The following is a 15,476-nucleotide window of genomic DNA, read 5'->3' on the forward strand; positions in this document are numbered from 1 at the left end:
TTTAATATCATAGGTGTACACTTTCACAGTCACATCAAGGCAAAATATTAATCTAATGGCCTCATAACAGAGTGATGTTCTTATTGCATGGACAATCTTTACTTCAACAGAAAAGCAGTACAATACGAGTGGGAGAATAGATGTTATCTACGATAAGGCCCTTCGCTTTCTTGCATAGACTAATTAAAATAGTAGAGTGATTGAGCATTTGGTCCTAATGGTCATCCAAGCAGCATCAATTGTTAATTTAAGGCTACACAGCCAACAGCAACAGAAGGAGGTGATGGGCCACATTTAGTGACCCCATCACAAGGATGTCTGTCACGCCGTACGTCTCACAGACTCTCCGCTGGGCTTTGATGGATCACACCAGATCCACACACTGATAGGCCATTATTTCACTTTGCATTGGATAAATGGCAATGCAGGCTCCAACCTGTCGCCTGCTGTTCTTCTTATGCCTTTTTTGTCCTCTCCTTTTAGCAGACCTATCTGAACAGGGGGTGAAAGCAAAAAAGAAAAAAATATTATTTGAATATTTTAGAAAGCTGCAGTTGATGAAACATTTTAAATGTTTGTGCGTAAGAGTACTAAAGCTAAATATGTGTGCCTTAAATGTTTTTTAATAGATTCCATATCATTCAAAAACATTAAACTGTTTTATTTGAGCTGGATAATTGGAACTTGATGGTTTAATTGTTTCCATGTGGTATTCCCTTCATGCAGATATTTTGAGATAAAAAAAAAAAAAAGGGTTACAGAGTTAGAAATGACACAAGAAATGGGAAAACAATGTTGGATTTTAAAACGTATAAAAAATATGACCCATTTGGTTTTTATCCATTATTTTATTATTATTTATTTATGTTTTTTATTTTATTTTGGAAATACATATTTATATATCGTTACATAGGTTTGCATAATACAAACACTATGTGATAAAAACTATAAATCTGGCTTGCAAAAGAGATGTTTATAATCAAACAAGCTGCAATGTAATGTCGCTCCCTGAAGAGGGGACTACTGTAAATATGTCTTTTCACAGTGGAGGCAAATAAACTCCATGTCGAGTACATTATCACTGGAGGACAAGGAATAGCTAAGTGTTCGACAAACAGAATAAGCCAGCAGGAGAAGACAAAAATGCTATGCTAATCACTAAGCAAGCTTGAATGTAAAGTATTGCAGCTCAACAAAACGTAGAGTAAGTGCTAAGTTCACTTAAACAGAAGTCTATCTTCTAAGAATCACACCACATGGGAGAATAACCAGCTATGAACAGTACTTACTAATCAGGTAGATTAGTAAGAATCTAGATTTGGAATAATACAACTACACAGAGTACACACGTCCGAAGACACCAGAAATGATGCAATATGTTACTGCATACGTCAAAGGAGGAGCCTTTCACATCCTGTAACCTGTTTTGAAATAGTTTGATTATAATATATATGCCAAATAATATAATATTGTATATTAATGATATGCTTATTTTTCAAAGGGTGACCATTTGATCCCAATATCCTCAAATGAATCACCATTTAGTGTCATCTTCTCACTTTCTCACTGAAGGCTGTAGGTCATGGGTCGCCAGTAGAACCCGTTTTGAGCTGTGAATACCATACGCGTCCAGATGAATGCCACACCATAATAAGCCTATCTTGACGATTGTATTGTACCATATGTCCCGGCAAGAAATCTGCGTTCAAAGAACTCCGGCTTATTAGTGATTCCCAGAGCCCAAAAAAAGTCTGCGGGCTATAGAGCGTTTTCTATTCGGGCTCCAATACTATGGAATGCCCTCCCGGTAAAAGTTAGAGATGCTACCTCAGTAGAAGCATTTAAGTCTCATCTTAAAACTCATTTGTATACTCTGGCCTTTAAATAGACTCCCTTTTTAGACCAGTTGATCTGCCGTTTCTTTTCTTTTCTTTTCTACTCTGCTCCGGGGTGGACCGCTAGCCTGTCCATCGGATGGGGACATCTCTACGCTGCTGACCAGTCTCCGCTCGGGATGGTTCCCGCTGGCCCCACCATGGACTGGACTTTCCCTGATGTGTTGGACTTTCACAATATTATGTCAGACCCACTCGACACCGAGGATGTCGTTGTGGCTTGTACAGCCCTTTGAGACACTTGTGATTTAGGGCTATATAAATAAACATTGATTGATTGATTGATTGATTGGCAAGGGTTTATAAACAGTGATTCGTAAATCCTTATCGTAAGAGGCTGTAATGTATATTGCAATATGAATTGTCCAGGGTATACTCTGCCTTCCACTCAATTGCAGCTGGGATAGGCTCCAGCCCCCCAACACACACACACACACACACACACAAACACACACACACACACACACTCCTGTGTCCCCGAGAGGGACAAGCAGTAGAAAATGGATGGATGGATAGATTTTAGGCCACATCGCCTATTCTTACCGTTGTACAGTAGTATCTCAACTTGGTTAACTAATTGGTTATGTGACTGAGCTCTTAACTCAAAAAAACTTGTATCTCAAATGAACATCTCCCATTGAAGTTATTTGAAATTAATTTAGTTGTTGATTTGCCCCAAATCACTTAAATATTTTTTTGCAATATTTAAAACCCAATTTTAAATATTGCAAAAAAACAATACAATAGTAACAACTACAGTAGTTTTATGAACTAATTTAATAATAATGTACAGCATTTACCTTGGAGGGTGGACTTCTATGGCATCTACTTCCACCTGCTTCTTCGTCAAAAACACCATCAGCAGTTTTTCCCATTTTCATGAAAAAATATCCACCGTTTGAATATTATTTGAACTTTCTTGACTCATTTTGTTTCAGTGTGGTGCAGAATAGTAGTGCTACACTCAATATGTTTCTTTAATTGAATGAAAATCATCCACTTTTTCTTCTGAGCACTGTCCTTCAGACTCACTATATTCCTTAACCATAGTTGGAAAACAAAGTTATGTCCATCTGTTGTCCAGATGTTTTGTATGGATCATACGAGCTAATGGCGGGGATGCTGGTAGCTCAAATTGTTACCGAGAGAAATCTCTTATGTGAAAACACGCTTAAGCTGGGGCACTCTTGAGTTGAGGTAGCACTGTAGTATCATTTTTGAAGAAACTGCTCCTGCAAGCCTCCCCTCAGAGAACATTACACTGTATGGCTGTGGCTTCCATTACACTGCCCAAGAACTTGATTTTCTTCAGCATGTTTTCTGCTCACCCCAGACACAGTAGAAAAACTATCAATTTTGCCTTTAAACATAACTGAAGTTAATGTTTTCTTTCTTTTTTTTATTGTTTTTTATTTTGTCCTTTCGACACCAGTCTGAAAGAGCCCAGTTCCAAATTATAAAGAGCAATAATTTTGAAAATGGAACTTATGACTTGTGTTTTAATAGCCTTCCTTTCACGCTCACTTTCAGACCAGCAGTACTCATGGTCAACCTCGCCATACTTCGATGAGGAAAACTACTCCCCTCCACCCAAAAACATGAAGGGTCTCTCCGGTGGCCGCCCCGCCCACCTCCAGCTCACCTCCCCCACCTCAGCCCACACTTGCGGCTATGTCGATGTTGACCATTCCCTGGAGCATCACCTACATCGTGGAGATTCACGGCCCTCATCCTACCTCCTCAGCCCCACCGAGAGCTGTCCCATGGAAGGTCGTCACCGCTTCTCACCCCGGAGCTCCATCCACTCGGAGTGCATGGGGGTACCAGTGTCCATGGCACCCACCGACCACTCTGTCGCATGTAGCACTTTTCCACGCATGCACTATGGAAGTGCGTCGCGGGACACAGGGGGAAACACGTCTAGCTGCAGGGATTCCCGGGATGATGGTGGCTCATCGTCGCATGGCGGTAGTGGCAAAATGAACCGAATCCCTGCAAACCTTCTGGACCAATTTGAGAAACAGATGCCGCTGCACCGGGATGGCTTCCACACTTTGCAGTATCAACGTACCTCCACTACAACCACAACCACAGAGCAACGCAATGAAAGCCCCGGACGGATACGCCACCTAGTGCACTCGGTACAGAAGCTTTTCACAAAGTCCCACTCTCTGGAGGGTTCTTCCAAGATGAACGGTAACAAAAGCGACTCCCACCGGGACGGCTCGCATCATCATCACCACCATCAAGGTCACCACAAACACAGCAAGCGCAGTAAGAGCAAAGATCGCAAAAGCGACGGGGGCGGGAGACAACGTTCAGGAGGTTGGTGGAGTTCGGACGACAACCTGGATAGTGACAGCACATACCGGCCACAGAGCGTCATGTCCCGACACGCCCTGGACCAAATCAGTCACTGCTACCCCGACTCGATGCACAGCCACCTTGCAGGAGACCTGTCGCTAAAGACTTCCAAAAGTAACAACGATGTCAAGTGCTCAGCGTGTGAGAGCATAAGCATGGCACCACAAGGAAAGTTCATGAAGAGGAGCTCCTGGTCGACGTTAACCGTCAGCCAAGCCAAGGAGGCCTACAGGAAGTCTTCGCTCAATCTGGAGAAACCAATGACGCCAACAGATCTCAAGCCCAACCTCAGGCCGTGCCACTATCTGCAGGTGAGTTCTCTTCCCATCATAAGATATTGTCCATATATTTTTTTAATGATATTCATTGATAATTACTTGATTCATCCAATATCTTGTAAAAATGTTGTCCTTCATTCATAAAGGTTTAGAATGAAGTGCTTTTTCAAAAGATATACCTTGTCTTGACCCTATTAATCACCCTTTTATTACACAGCAGAGCATCTTTTGGGATTACTTTAGAGATAAAAAAATATTCTTCAATTTTAAATCTGGGCTGTCAAAATGACTGTGGTAATCCATAATTGTTGTTAATCTGATTAAGAAGTATAACCCGATTATCCTACCTGCAAAAACTGAAAACCTCTAAAACGTCTCCGGCGACACACTCGGGCCGTTTTTCAAAGTAGTGTTAATGTCGCACGTGGGGATTCATATGGCCCCATTTGTAGCGGTTTACCTGACACATGAGACAAGACAAATTGGGAGGTGCATAATCCAGTTAGACGCCAGACAGCAGTAGAGTGTTTAATATATTATCATTTGTTTTATGGAAATTCCAGCTTTGACCAGATCGTCAGTTGCTATGTAGAGTGGCGCTTTCCATCATTTTCAGCAGATTGCATAGCAAAGTGATTAACCTCCCACCTTCCTCTCAAACAAGATCCACCCTGTAATGGGGCCATTATAATCCCTTCTCTCTTGTAGACTGCAGAACCAAACAAATCAATACGGAGGATTGTATAAATCTAGCATAAATAATAAGAATACAAAGTAAAGTACAAATGACTTCAATAAAACTAATAAACGTTAAATAATATTCAAATCAAAAAGGAGGGTGTTAAGCCTGCTCTTATAAACATGAACGTTCTCTGCAGCCCCGAGGACGTCCAGCAAGCTGTTCCAAAGACAGGGGCCATATTAATGGGAATATGCCATCCCGTGAGTTTTTGTCCTGACTTTGGAAAATAATTAGGAGATGAGTGCTAGGGGATCTCAGGGTCTGTGAGGGTTTGTAGGGTAAAAACAAATATGAAAGATAAGAAGGCCCAATACCATAAATGCATTTTTTTTTAAAAAGAAGGAACTAAAGCTAAAACTTGTAGCTCATCCTCCGTATATTCAGGCTAAAAAAAAATTGGTTCTGGATCATCATTTGTCCCAAAGTAGTCGTTGTTGGCTCCCATGAAGTCTGCCATGGTTAGTAATTGTGGTATTTTATTGAAGTAAATAGCAGACTGTGTGATGCGTCTGTGAAATTGATTACCCCTGGTATGCTTAAAACGACAAAAATACGTACAGTATATATTACATATCATTATGAATGTGCTTGTACTACATTACATATATGCTTACATGATGTAAATAAACGTTGATGGAGGTTTGTGTAATAGGCAGAATACTGTAGTGCGAATCCCATTAGCTCCATTGTGAGCCGACTCTTGCTAGCATTTATTTACAAGTAAAAAAAAAACGAGGAAAAACATGCGCACTTGTCTCACATTAATGATTGTGACTGATAGACCTAATTCCAAAAAAAGTGCAGTCACCTTTTAAAATCTATCCTGTAATACAGCCAATGCAGTGATTTTAAAACTAGTGTAATTTGGTCATTGTCAGGAATTTTGGAGTAATTGGAATAGACCACGAAAAAGTATAGAAATAGACCAAAAGCAAATGTGCACTACAGAGAATGCTGCTTTTCAGAATAAGAATATAAGAGAAGGTAGAAGTCGGGGCCTACAGTCTGCAGGCTTCTGGAAATGTGGCCCCTAGAACAATTTTGTTGAATAGGCCTCTACAGGAAGGAGTTTTATTTTCTGTTACAGCTTAGAATAGCGCATTAGCAACAAAAAAAAGGTGTAACAAATCCACATTAACTTGGGTAAATGTTTGTTTAGAAACATTAACAATGTTAGACTCTACCCATGTTCTTTTGTTTAACAGTCAGAGGTCGGGTTTTCTGGTTAGATTTCACAAGCATTTAATAAAACAGATCACAGGTAAATGTTACAGCGTTGGTCTCACTCCCACAAAAGTATTGTCGATTGCATACGTGAACACCATGAGCAGATCCCTCGATAAGCGCAAGCATCTGCAAAAGTGAGCCCCAATGAAGAATTTGTCACTCTCATAATAGCAAAAGAGCCAATAAGTCCAATAGGTCAACAAGTTTTCACGAGGGTCGAGGAAAAAGAAGTGATGAAGAGAGAGATACATCGACAAGGTTTTTTTTTTGTCCAAACGATGTGTAGCTAAATAAAATTACTATTGTACTTTAAAAACATTTTCTGAGGCTAGTTCCTCATTTTCAAGATGTTAACCTTTGACCATTCTTTAGCTATTAAAGACTAGAACTTGAGGTTACATACGAAGACGTTATTATTTACAAGAGATTCCAAAAACAACAGATGCCTATTTGTGTGGACTTAAACATTTTGACATCAAATGGAGTTTAAAAAAAAAGGGTGCATTTAAGTGAATTGTATATTTATTGTATATATTACTATAACATTATTGTTAATAAACACAATAAATGCATCTACAGTTTAGTCCCTTCTTTATTGACTCTCTTGGCTCCTACAAAATGAAAGACAATTGATTTAGATGAAAAAAGTAATAAATATTTAACTGTGACGTAAAAAATTAAATAATCGACTGCAATCCTGGAATTATCTGATAAAAATAAGTATAATTGTTCAACAGCACTATCAAATATATTAGTTTACAAATCCCCATGTCAAAGATGTGTGTTGGCCAGGCTTCCTCTTGAATTGTTGTGGGACAATGAAGTATTGGGGCAGGAATAGACTCACACAAACAGCCTGAAACCAGCTTTTCAGGTGTGTTTTTAGAGACCTGCTTCTAGGGTTGGGCATTGTTTCAATTTCAATGATTACGATTTCTCGCTTCGATTTAAATTCCTAAGTAGGCGGGGTCACCATAAAAATTTGCAAGGTTTATGTGAGTGTGCTAATCAGAGTTCTCTTTTGATTAAATGTCACGTTTATTAACAAGACAAACATGTAAAAATAAATCGTGGTGGCAATTTATTTTTCGTTGTTCGATGTATATTTGGCGGCTATTTCTTCCGGTCCAGCATCGAAACCAGGAATTGAAATTTTACAATTTGAACGATTCCGGGAGAATCGGAACGTCAGTCCCAGAGGTGGGTAGTAACCCCGTTAGATTTACTTTTGTAACTTTTTGGATAAATTGTACTTGTCCGAGTAATTTTATTACAACATACTTTTTTACTTTTACTTGAATATTACTTGAGTGCAGTACTTTTACTCCAATACCTTGAGTTTAATTCAGATCATTTCATTTATTTGTATCATAATTATTTATAATCTATTGATTAAGGCTTGCAAATATATATTCATATGGCTTGTCAGCAAGAAATTCCAACGGGCACTGTCACATGACTCTGTTTCACCAATCCAATTTTGTCAGGCTTGGACGAAGGAAGGGACTCAGATGCAGAGATGGGATTCTAAATAAAGATTTTATTTTGAAAACTCTTTAACCTCCAGAGCAGAGTATATTCAAATACTATGAGTCACAAAAAAAACAGACAGCGAAAAAAGGTTCCAAAAAGGGAAAAACCGAAAATCACTCCAAAAGGACGAAATACAAAAATAAAGACGAATTATAATTAGCACCGTATCTGCTATCAAAAACTTTAACAAAAAAACGCTCCAACAGGAGGAAGAAAATAATGACTATAAAAATTACTACTCTAATCTTATTCTAATAAATGTAAACAAAAAATTACTCAAAAACTTTGAGGAAGGAAGATAATTAGGAAAAAATCATAACTCACCACTGCGGTTGAAAAAAGGCTAGATAACAAAAGTCGCTCTGAGGGAGGAGAAAAAGTTAACTCAAAATTGCAGCGTGGGAATTTCTGGATACAAGGAAGTAGACGTGGGACGAGGCAAGGCATGGACATGAACATGAACATGGTGCTAGACAAGCACGAAAGCTCGAGACAATCTGGCACAGAACAAGAGGAGGCATGGGCTTATATGGAACATGAGGGTAATGGGAAACAGGTGGAAACAATCAAGGGTCAGGAATGACGTCAGACTGGTGACACAAGAGGAAGGACCCGTAATCTGAAACAAGAGGAGTTGCTTTTCAAAATAAATCATGCAAATCACAAGACAGAAAAAACCAAGGCAAGACTTCCCTCACCGCGGTGTGACACATTTAAGCACATTTGAAACCATTTCACCAATTAAACAAAGCCTGGCATACTACCTTATTTGTAGGCAAAGGTATACTATAACAAGCAAAAAGTACAGATATAGAAGCTTGAAATAGGTCAATCTTTTTAAAGAATATGATACAATTAAACCTACTTGTTTGATAAATGTTTGAGTGTTCTCAAAGTAGATACTTCATTACATGACATGACGCCAGTACATCCTGGCTGATTTAGAGATCCGGTGGACAGAAACCTCCTGACAGACATATTTTGAAACTAAAACTTTTTTTATATACACAATGGAATTAATGAATACAGAATAAAAATGATATGTATGTTTCGTTAGTCAGTAGACAACACGTGACAGGATTTCAAGAGAGCATCGATCTCATTCCTTCAAATAATTCCACAACATTGTTATTTATACGTTATTCTGTGATGTATGACTTAAACATCCAAATACAACAAATTAGACGTCATTAACATGTAAACCAGCAAATAAAAATAATTTACTGCATGGTTTGTAAAAACAGTAAATAGTCATACAGTTCACTAAAAGCAATCTTTTTGTATGTCTGTGATGATCATAATATCCACAAGTGTCATTTAAACACATCAAAACATTACCAGCAACATCAAATATCAGTGGAAAGTTGTAGTTATTGGTTAGAGCCAGAGCATACAACTCTTGTCTTATCCTAGAATGACAAAAACATAGATACAACATGAATTTCACAGGCATTTATTGCCAAATAGTGAAATAAAACTGTAGCAGTCCTAAAACTGAAACCTGGACTAAATCGCCAAATTCTGACAGATACTCTGCCTGTTCACAGCTAAAATGTGAATGATATGTAGTTATTTAGATCAAAATTACTTTTGTGTTGTTTCTTGTAGTATGAACCTTCCATATATGGACTGCAATTATTGGTGGAGCTATTATTTTAACCTATGTTTTTTCATTGCATGCCAACATTTCGATGTAACAAAAATAACCACATTAACATGTAAATATGAAAGAGCAAAATAACATTGGTTCCAGATTTTAAAATAGACATTGTGTAAACAACTAAATGAATATGCAAAGTTTAATAAAGGTCCACCATAAAATTACAGATGTAGAGTTTAGCATAAACGGATTGTCCTTGGTTTTTTGTTTGTGTTTTGTTCGCTGTATTTTTTATATGATCCTTTTAGAATATGCACATCCTCTTAAATTATGTTTTAGAAAAACTCTATATCACAAGACAGATTAGCATTTTGCTCAGGTCCTAGAAAATCAGTCACCACATTTGACAAAATCATCTTGTTTATATGTTCCAAAAAGAACATACAAATTAGATCATAAATCCCAAATCAAAAAATAATTTATACAGCTTCAATAACACAGCTGTTTAGTTTACAACAATACGGCATCTAATAGGATCACGAAGTTCCCCCTGCAGCCAAAATAGAGACGTAGGGAATAACAATAGCAAAAAGTTGATGTATCTCTAAAAATAACGTTCAATTTATGCTTGCTGATCCATAAAATGTTTTGGAGTACTCTCGTGTAAGTGAGTAGACACTACTTCCATAAAGTCAAGTGCAGTTGTCTGCAGTGTATCTTACCCTTTAGGTCACCCAGCTCAGGTAGAGTCTAACGTGCGGCACCATAAACATTTCTAAAAATATCCACTCCCGCTTCCTACTTCCTGCCGCAGGACTATATATAGCCCTGCCTTATCAATTTAATCCATGCGGGGGTGACATGTCTTCCCCCCTGCGGGAAAATCAATGCATTCTCGAAGATGCATAAAAGAGATGGGAAAGAAATTGGAGATACAATCAAATAAAGTGTGTGAGTCCCATTATGGATGAACTGAGATAGTCCAAAAAAATATATATTCTTGATCCTCGTTCCAGATGCTCTTACTCGAGCACATCCATAAAATGACGGATATTAGGAATACAAAGAATGAGGCTTTCCCTGTGTCGACACGTAAAAGGATGGTGTTGTTTATTTTCAAATCCATAAGAGACGATTAAACTTGTTGAATGTTGTCTAGATTGGTTTCCATGTAAACAAGTCGTGGATGTCATCTCGCTTCTAAATATCTGATTTCCGGATGCTGTGTTGCTTTGTGAAAGCACATTATATTTACGGCAATATCCCACTTCATTGTGTGTTCTACATTTTGTGAAAGGAATACATGCTTGTTTTACAGCCACAGCTCTGATGCGCCGATTTTGAACAATCTCTTTCTGGAATAGGCCAGTGTTACACAGTAAATAGTTGAGTATTTATAAGTATTATGGGAGAAAAATTACTTGCAAACACGTATCTCAATCTGTGCGTCTGTGACTCAATTCACATGCCTGTGTTCTAATGTGTGTGTCTGTATCTCAATGTGTGTGTTTGTAATCAGAGTCAGGTGTGCATGTTTTAAGTTGTTTTAAGATTTGTCCGTGTGTAAAAAAAAAATGTGTGTTCTTGTATCTAAGTTAAGTTAAAAGTTAAAGTACCAATGATTGTCACACACACATTAGGTGTGGTGAAATGTGTCCTGTGCATTTGACCCATCACCTTGTTCACCCCATGAGAGGTGAGGGGAGCAGTGAGCAGCAGCGGTGACCGCGCCCGGAAATAATTTTTGGTGATTTAACCCCCAATTCCAACCCTTGATGCTGAGTGCCAAGCAGGGATGTAATGGGTCCCATTGTTTTATAGTCTTTGGTATGACTCGGCCGGGGTTTGAACGCACGACCTACCGATCTCAGGGCAAACACTCTAACCACTAGGCCACTATTCAGGTAATTTCTACCCTTTTTGAGACGTCTCTCTCTCTAGGCCGTCCTCAGACGAGCCTTCCATCGTTGCTTCCAGTCATCCCGATTCTCCATACATTTGGCCAGTTCCTTGGTACTCTGAGCTCCTGCATCCTTCTTGAGTATGTCCACGTATGTTAGTGTGGGACGTCCTCTTGACCGATGCCCATGTGTTGGTTCCCACAGTACCAATTTGCTGGCTGGCAGCTCCTGATGCCTTTGGCAGTGCCCTGCTAGTCTCATTCTCCTTACAGCAATCTTCTCGCTCACCCTTGGTATTCCCCTGTAGAGGACTCTGTTGGTTACGTGCGTACTCTTGTTGATGTTATGCACTGCACGCAGCATCCTGGTGTAGCAACCATCCAGAGACCTCTCCAGGGTTGGCTTCAGGGTCCAGCATTCGCTGCCATAGAGGAGAACAGACTCAACTGTCGTGCAGAAGAAGCTGAGTTTGATTTGGCGGGGGAGGTTGTAGTTCCATACATTGGTCATGCAGTTCAGGGCCCTCCATGCAAGTGCCTTCCTCACTTTTAAATCCCGCTCAGTTGAGTTGACCCATCCGCCCAGGTATTTGAAGTCCTCAACTTCTTTCAGCACAGTGCCTCCTGCTGTTATCAGAGGTTGATGCTCTGGTGGAACATTGTAGGTCATGACCTCAGTTTTCTTGGCATTTAGCCTAAGGCCAACCTTGGCGCACTCTAGCTCTACCCTGTGTAGGAGTTCTTGTGCTTGTTCCACGTTGTTGGAGAGCAGACTGATGTCATCCGCATAGTCAAGATCTGTCAGGACCACTGCCGGTTGTCGACTCGACTTCCTTGGTGTCAGCGTGAAGCCAAGTTCCTGCTCTCGCCCATTTATTGCCTTCCTGAGCGCATGATCAAGGACTATGATGAAGAGGAAGGGGGCTAGTGTATCCCCTTGTGTAACTCCAGCCAGGATGTCAAACTCCTCGCTGTTGCCATCTGGGGTCACCACCCTGGCCCTTGTTCCTGCGTACATGGACTCTATTGCTCGGAGTAGGTTCGGAGGAATACTGTATGCCTTCAAGATCTTCACCATCGTGCCTCGATGTATCGAGTCAAATGCCTTTTTGAAGTCTATGAAGCATAGGACTGCAGTCAGGTTGTCCTTCCTCACCTCCTCAATCAATCTCCTAAGTGCCAAGATCTGGGCTGAAGTTGTTCGTCCTTCTCGAAAGCCGTTCTGATTTACTCTCAGGTGAGGGTCGATTGCATGCCGGACCTTGTTTAGGATCATGCGGTTGTAGACTTTCGCAGTGATACAGGTCAGGCTGATGCCTCTGTAGTTGTCTGGCTTCGAGAGGTCTCCGGATTTGGGCACTGGCACGATATTTGATAGAGACCACATATCAGGCAGCCGATTGTGCAGCAGAGCAAGGTTGCAGAACTCTAGAATGGTGTCATCAAGATCACAGTTCTTCACGACCTCTGGGGGTATGCCGTCCGGGCCAGCGCTTTTTCCCACTCTTACTGTGGCTTTTTCCCTGGCGAGCTCTCCGAGTGTGAAGGGACCATCGTTGATGTTCAGGTTTGGGAGGACTGATGGTATTTCTTCTTCCTCAGCTGCGTCTGCTGTTTCTCCCAGCAGCCTTTTGAAGTGACTGGACCAGGTTGTCACCCTCTCCTACGGGCTGTGTCCCTCCACCTGTCCCTCCTTGGTCCTCTTCCGCCCCGTCATCTCATTGATGACCCTCCAGGCCTCCCCATACTGTTGTTCACCTTGCGCCGCCTGCACCCTCCGCACTCTCTCCATCAGTTCTTCCCCTTTGATGGTATCATAGCATCTGAAAAGAAACTGTTTGGCTTCATTCAGCTCGCCACGCCTCTCCACAGATGGTTCCCGCTCAAAGTTGAGGCGGGCTTCCTCCACCATCCCTCGTGCTGCGACCTCTGGGTGTTTGGATCGTCTGGAGGTACTGACTCTCTCCATCATGGGCACGCACAGCCTGGTCGCCTCCTCATTCGCAGTGACGAATCTCCTGTATTCTCCACTGGCCTCCGCTCCCCTGTCCAGCTGCTGGAATCGTCTCCTCATCTCCTCTGCATATCTGGTTTGAAGGCCAGGGTCACTTGAGAAAGCTTTCCAGTTATACTGGATCTTGGGACTTGGTTTGGGGACCCTGAGGCTCAGGCGAACTCTCATTGAGACCACACGGTGGTCTGAGCCCACAGAACTAAAAGTGCTGTATGGCTCAGCATTCAGGATGGAGTTCCTCCATTTCTTCCTCACTAGGATGTAATCTAGCTGCCGTAGTGTTCCTGAGGCTCGGTCTCGGAAGGTCCACCTCTTTCCTGTTCTCTTCCGGAAGATGGTATTCGCCGCCAGTAGCTCGTGTTCCATGAGGAAGGCAGTGAGGTAGGTGCCGTTGCGGTTGGTAGAGTCGTGGTAAGGGAAGGGTGCGTCCTCTGGTCCAAGCCTTGCATTGAAGTCCCCAAGGATTGCCAGGAAGTTGTGCGCTGGGACGCCACGGACCGCTCTTACAAGGTCCTCAAAGAACTTCTCCACCACGTCAGATGGTGCCACGTTGGTGGGTGAGTACACGACTATGACTGTTGTTACTGGGTTGCCCGAGAACTCTGCGCTCAGAATCCTGTCGGTGTGGTGGTAAACCCGACGGAGAGCCTTACGTGCCCGTGGGCCCAGCATTAACCCTACACCGCCTGTTGCGGCCTGGGCCTCGTTCCTCCACGCAGATGCAGAAATGAACGTGCATCTCTCCACTCTGCAGTACAGGATGGGGTCATCAGTGTGCATTCTCCTGTGTTCTTGGACCCCCAGGATCTCCACTCCCCGTTCCTCTGCACAGTGTGCAAGTTCTATCAACCTCGCTTCTTCTCTCGCTGTGCATGCGTTGAAGGTTCCCATAACAAATGGTCTCCGACAGCGCATGAGTGCATTGGACGGGGTGCTGTGTTCGGACAGGACCCTCCCTGGGACAATCCCAGGGTTTCAGGTCCTGTCGTCATGGTGTCCTCCAGGAGGAGGACCAGCACCACCATCCGCTGCGATGTTCCTGCGGACTCCCGCCGCTGGAAGTATAGGATTTGGGATGACTTTGTACTCCATGGTTGGCTTTACTATGCTAATAGCGAACTGTGGGGCGCAACTCCTCGCAGTCCCGGTTTTAGTTCAGAGTGACCTTCTCCTAGGCAGGTTGCCATCCAAGGCTTACGAGCCCCATCTGCCCGAATGCGGCAGGTAGCACGGGGGTACATCTTACCCGTGGCGGTATTAACCCGACCTGACGTCAACAAGGAAAATTACCTTCCATATGAGGACCGGTGAACAAGTAAGGACATAAATCATGGTCCCAATAAAGAAAACCATTGCGTCTAATAGAGAATGTCTCATTTGCACCCCTGTTGGTGAAATCTATCAAAATTAGGGTGGTCCCAAAAAGGAGGGATTTTTCAAATTGACTGTGTGTCGGTTTTAAAAGTGCTCCCCTCTGGTCAACATATGAAACAACAAGTGTGTGTAAGAAATTGAAATGCACCCCCTTTGGCCAAAATGTATTTAAAAAAAAAAAAAAGTATGTATATAGAGATAATATAATATAATATAATGTAATAACTTGAAGTAAATAATGAGAGGTAGGCCTTTTTCGGAGGTCTCAAGAAGGTGTGTGCGCCTGCGTGCGTGCGCGCGTGCGTGTGTGTGTGTGTGTGCGCGTGCGTGTCTGTGTGTAAAAAAAATGCGTGGCCGTATTCAGTAAGCAAGCGGGAAATTGGTTGTCTTTGTACACGTGACTTTTTGCTTTTTGGCTGTATTTTGTACTTTTGCGACACTTCTGTCGTGTAAGAGTTGTGAGCCTGTGCAGCGTTTGGAACTTGTAAATAGACTTGTCTGTCTGCAACTCCACCTTTCCTTTCCCTATCCTCACCACTAATCGGCGCT

General features: G+C 41.8%; 1 protein-coding gene across 1 annotated transcript in view; it reads left to right on the forward strand.

The window, feature by feature from the left end:
* dlgap2a (discs, large (Drosophila) homolog-associated protein 2a) overlaps positions 1 to 15,476 on the forward strand; it is a 269,222-nt gene that overhangs the window by 96,067 nt on the left and 157,679 nt on the right. The window contains exon 2 of the mRNA XM_062041907.1: positions 3,426 to 4,570. Within this exon, the coding sequence (XP_061897891.1) occupies positions 3,494 to 4,570 (1,077 nt within the window). The 5' untranslated portion in view covers positions 3,426 to 3,493. The remainder of the gene's footprint in view (positions 1 to 3,425; positions 4,571 to 15,476) is intronic.

This window comes from Entelurus aequoreus, linkage group LG03, assembly GCF_033978785.1.
Source record: "Entelurus aequoreus isolate RoL-2023_Sb linkage group LG03, RoL_Eaeq_v1.1, whole genome shotgun sequence".
Classification (NCBI taxonomy): domain Eukaryota; kingdom Metazoa; phylum Chordata; class Actinopteri; order Syngnathiformes; family Syngnathidae; genus Entelurus; species Entelurus aequoreus.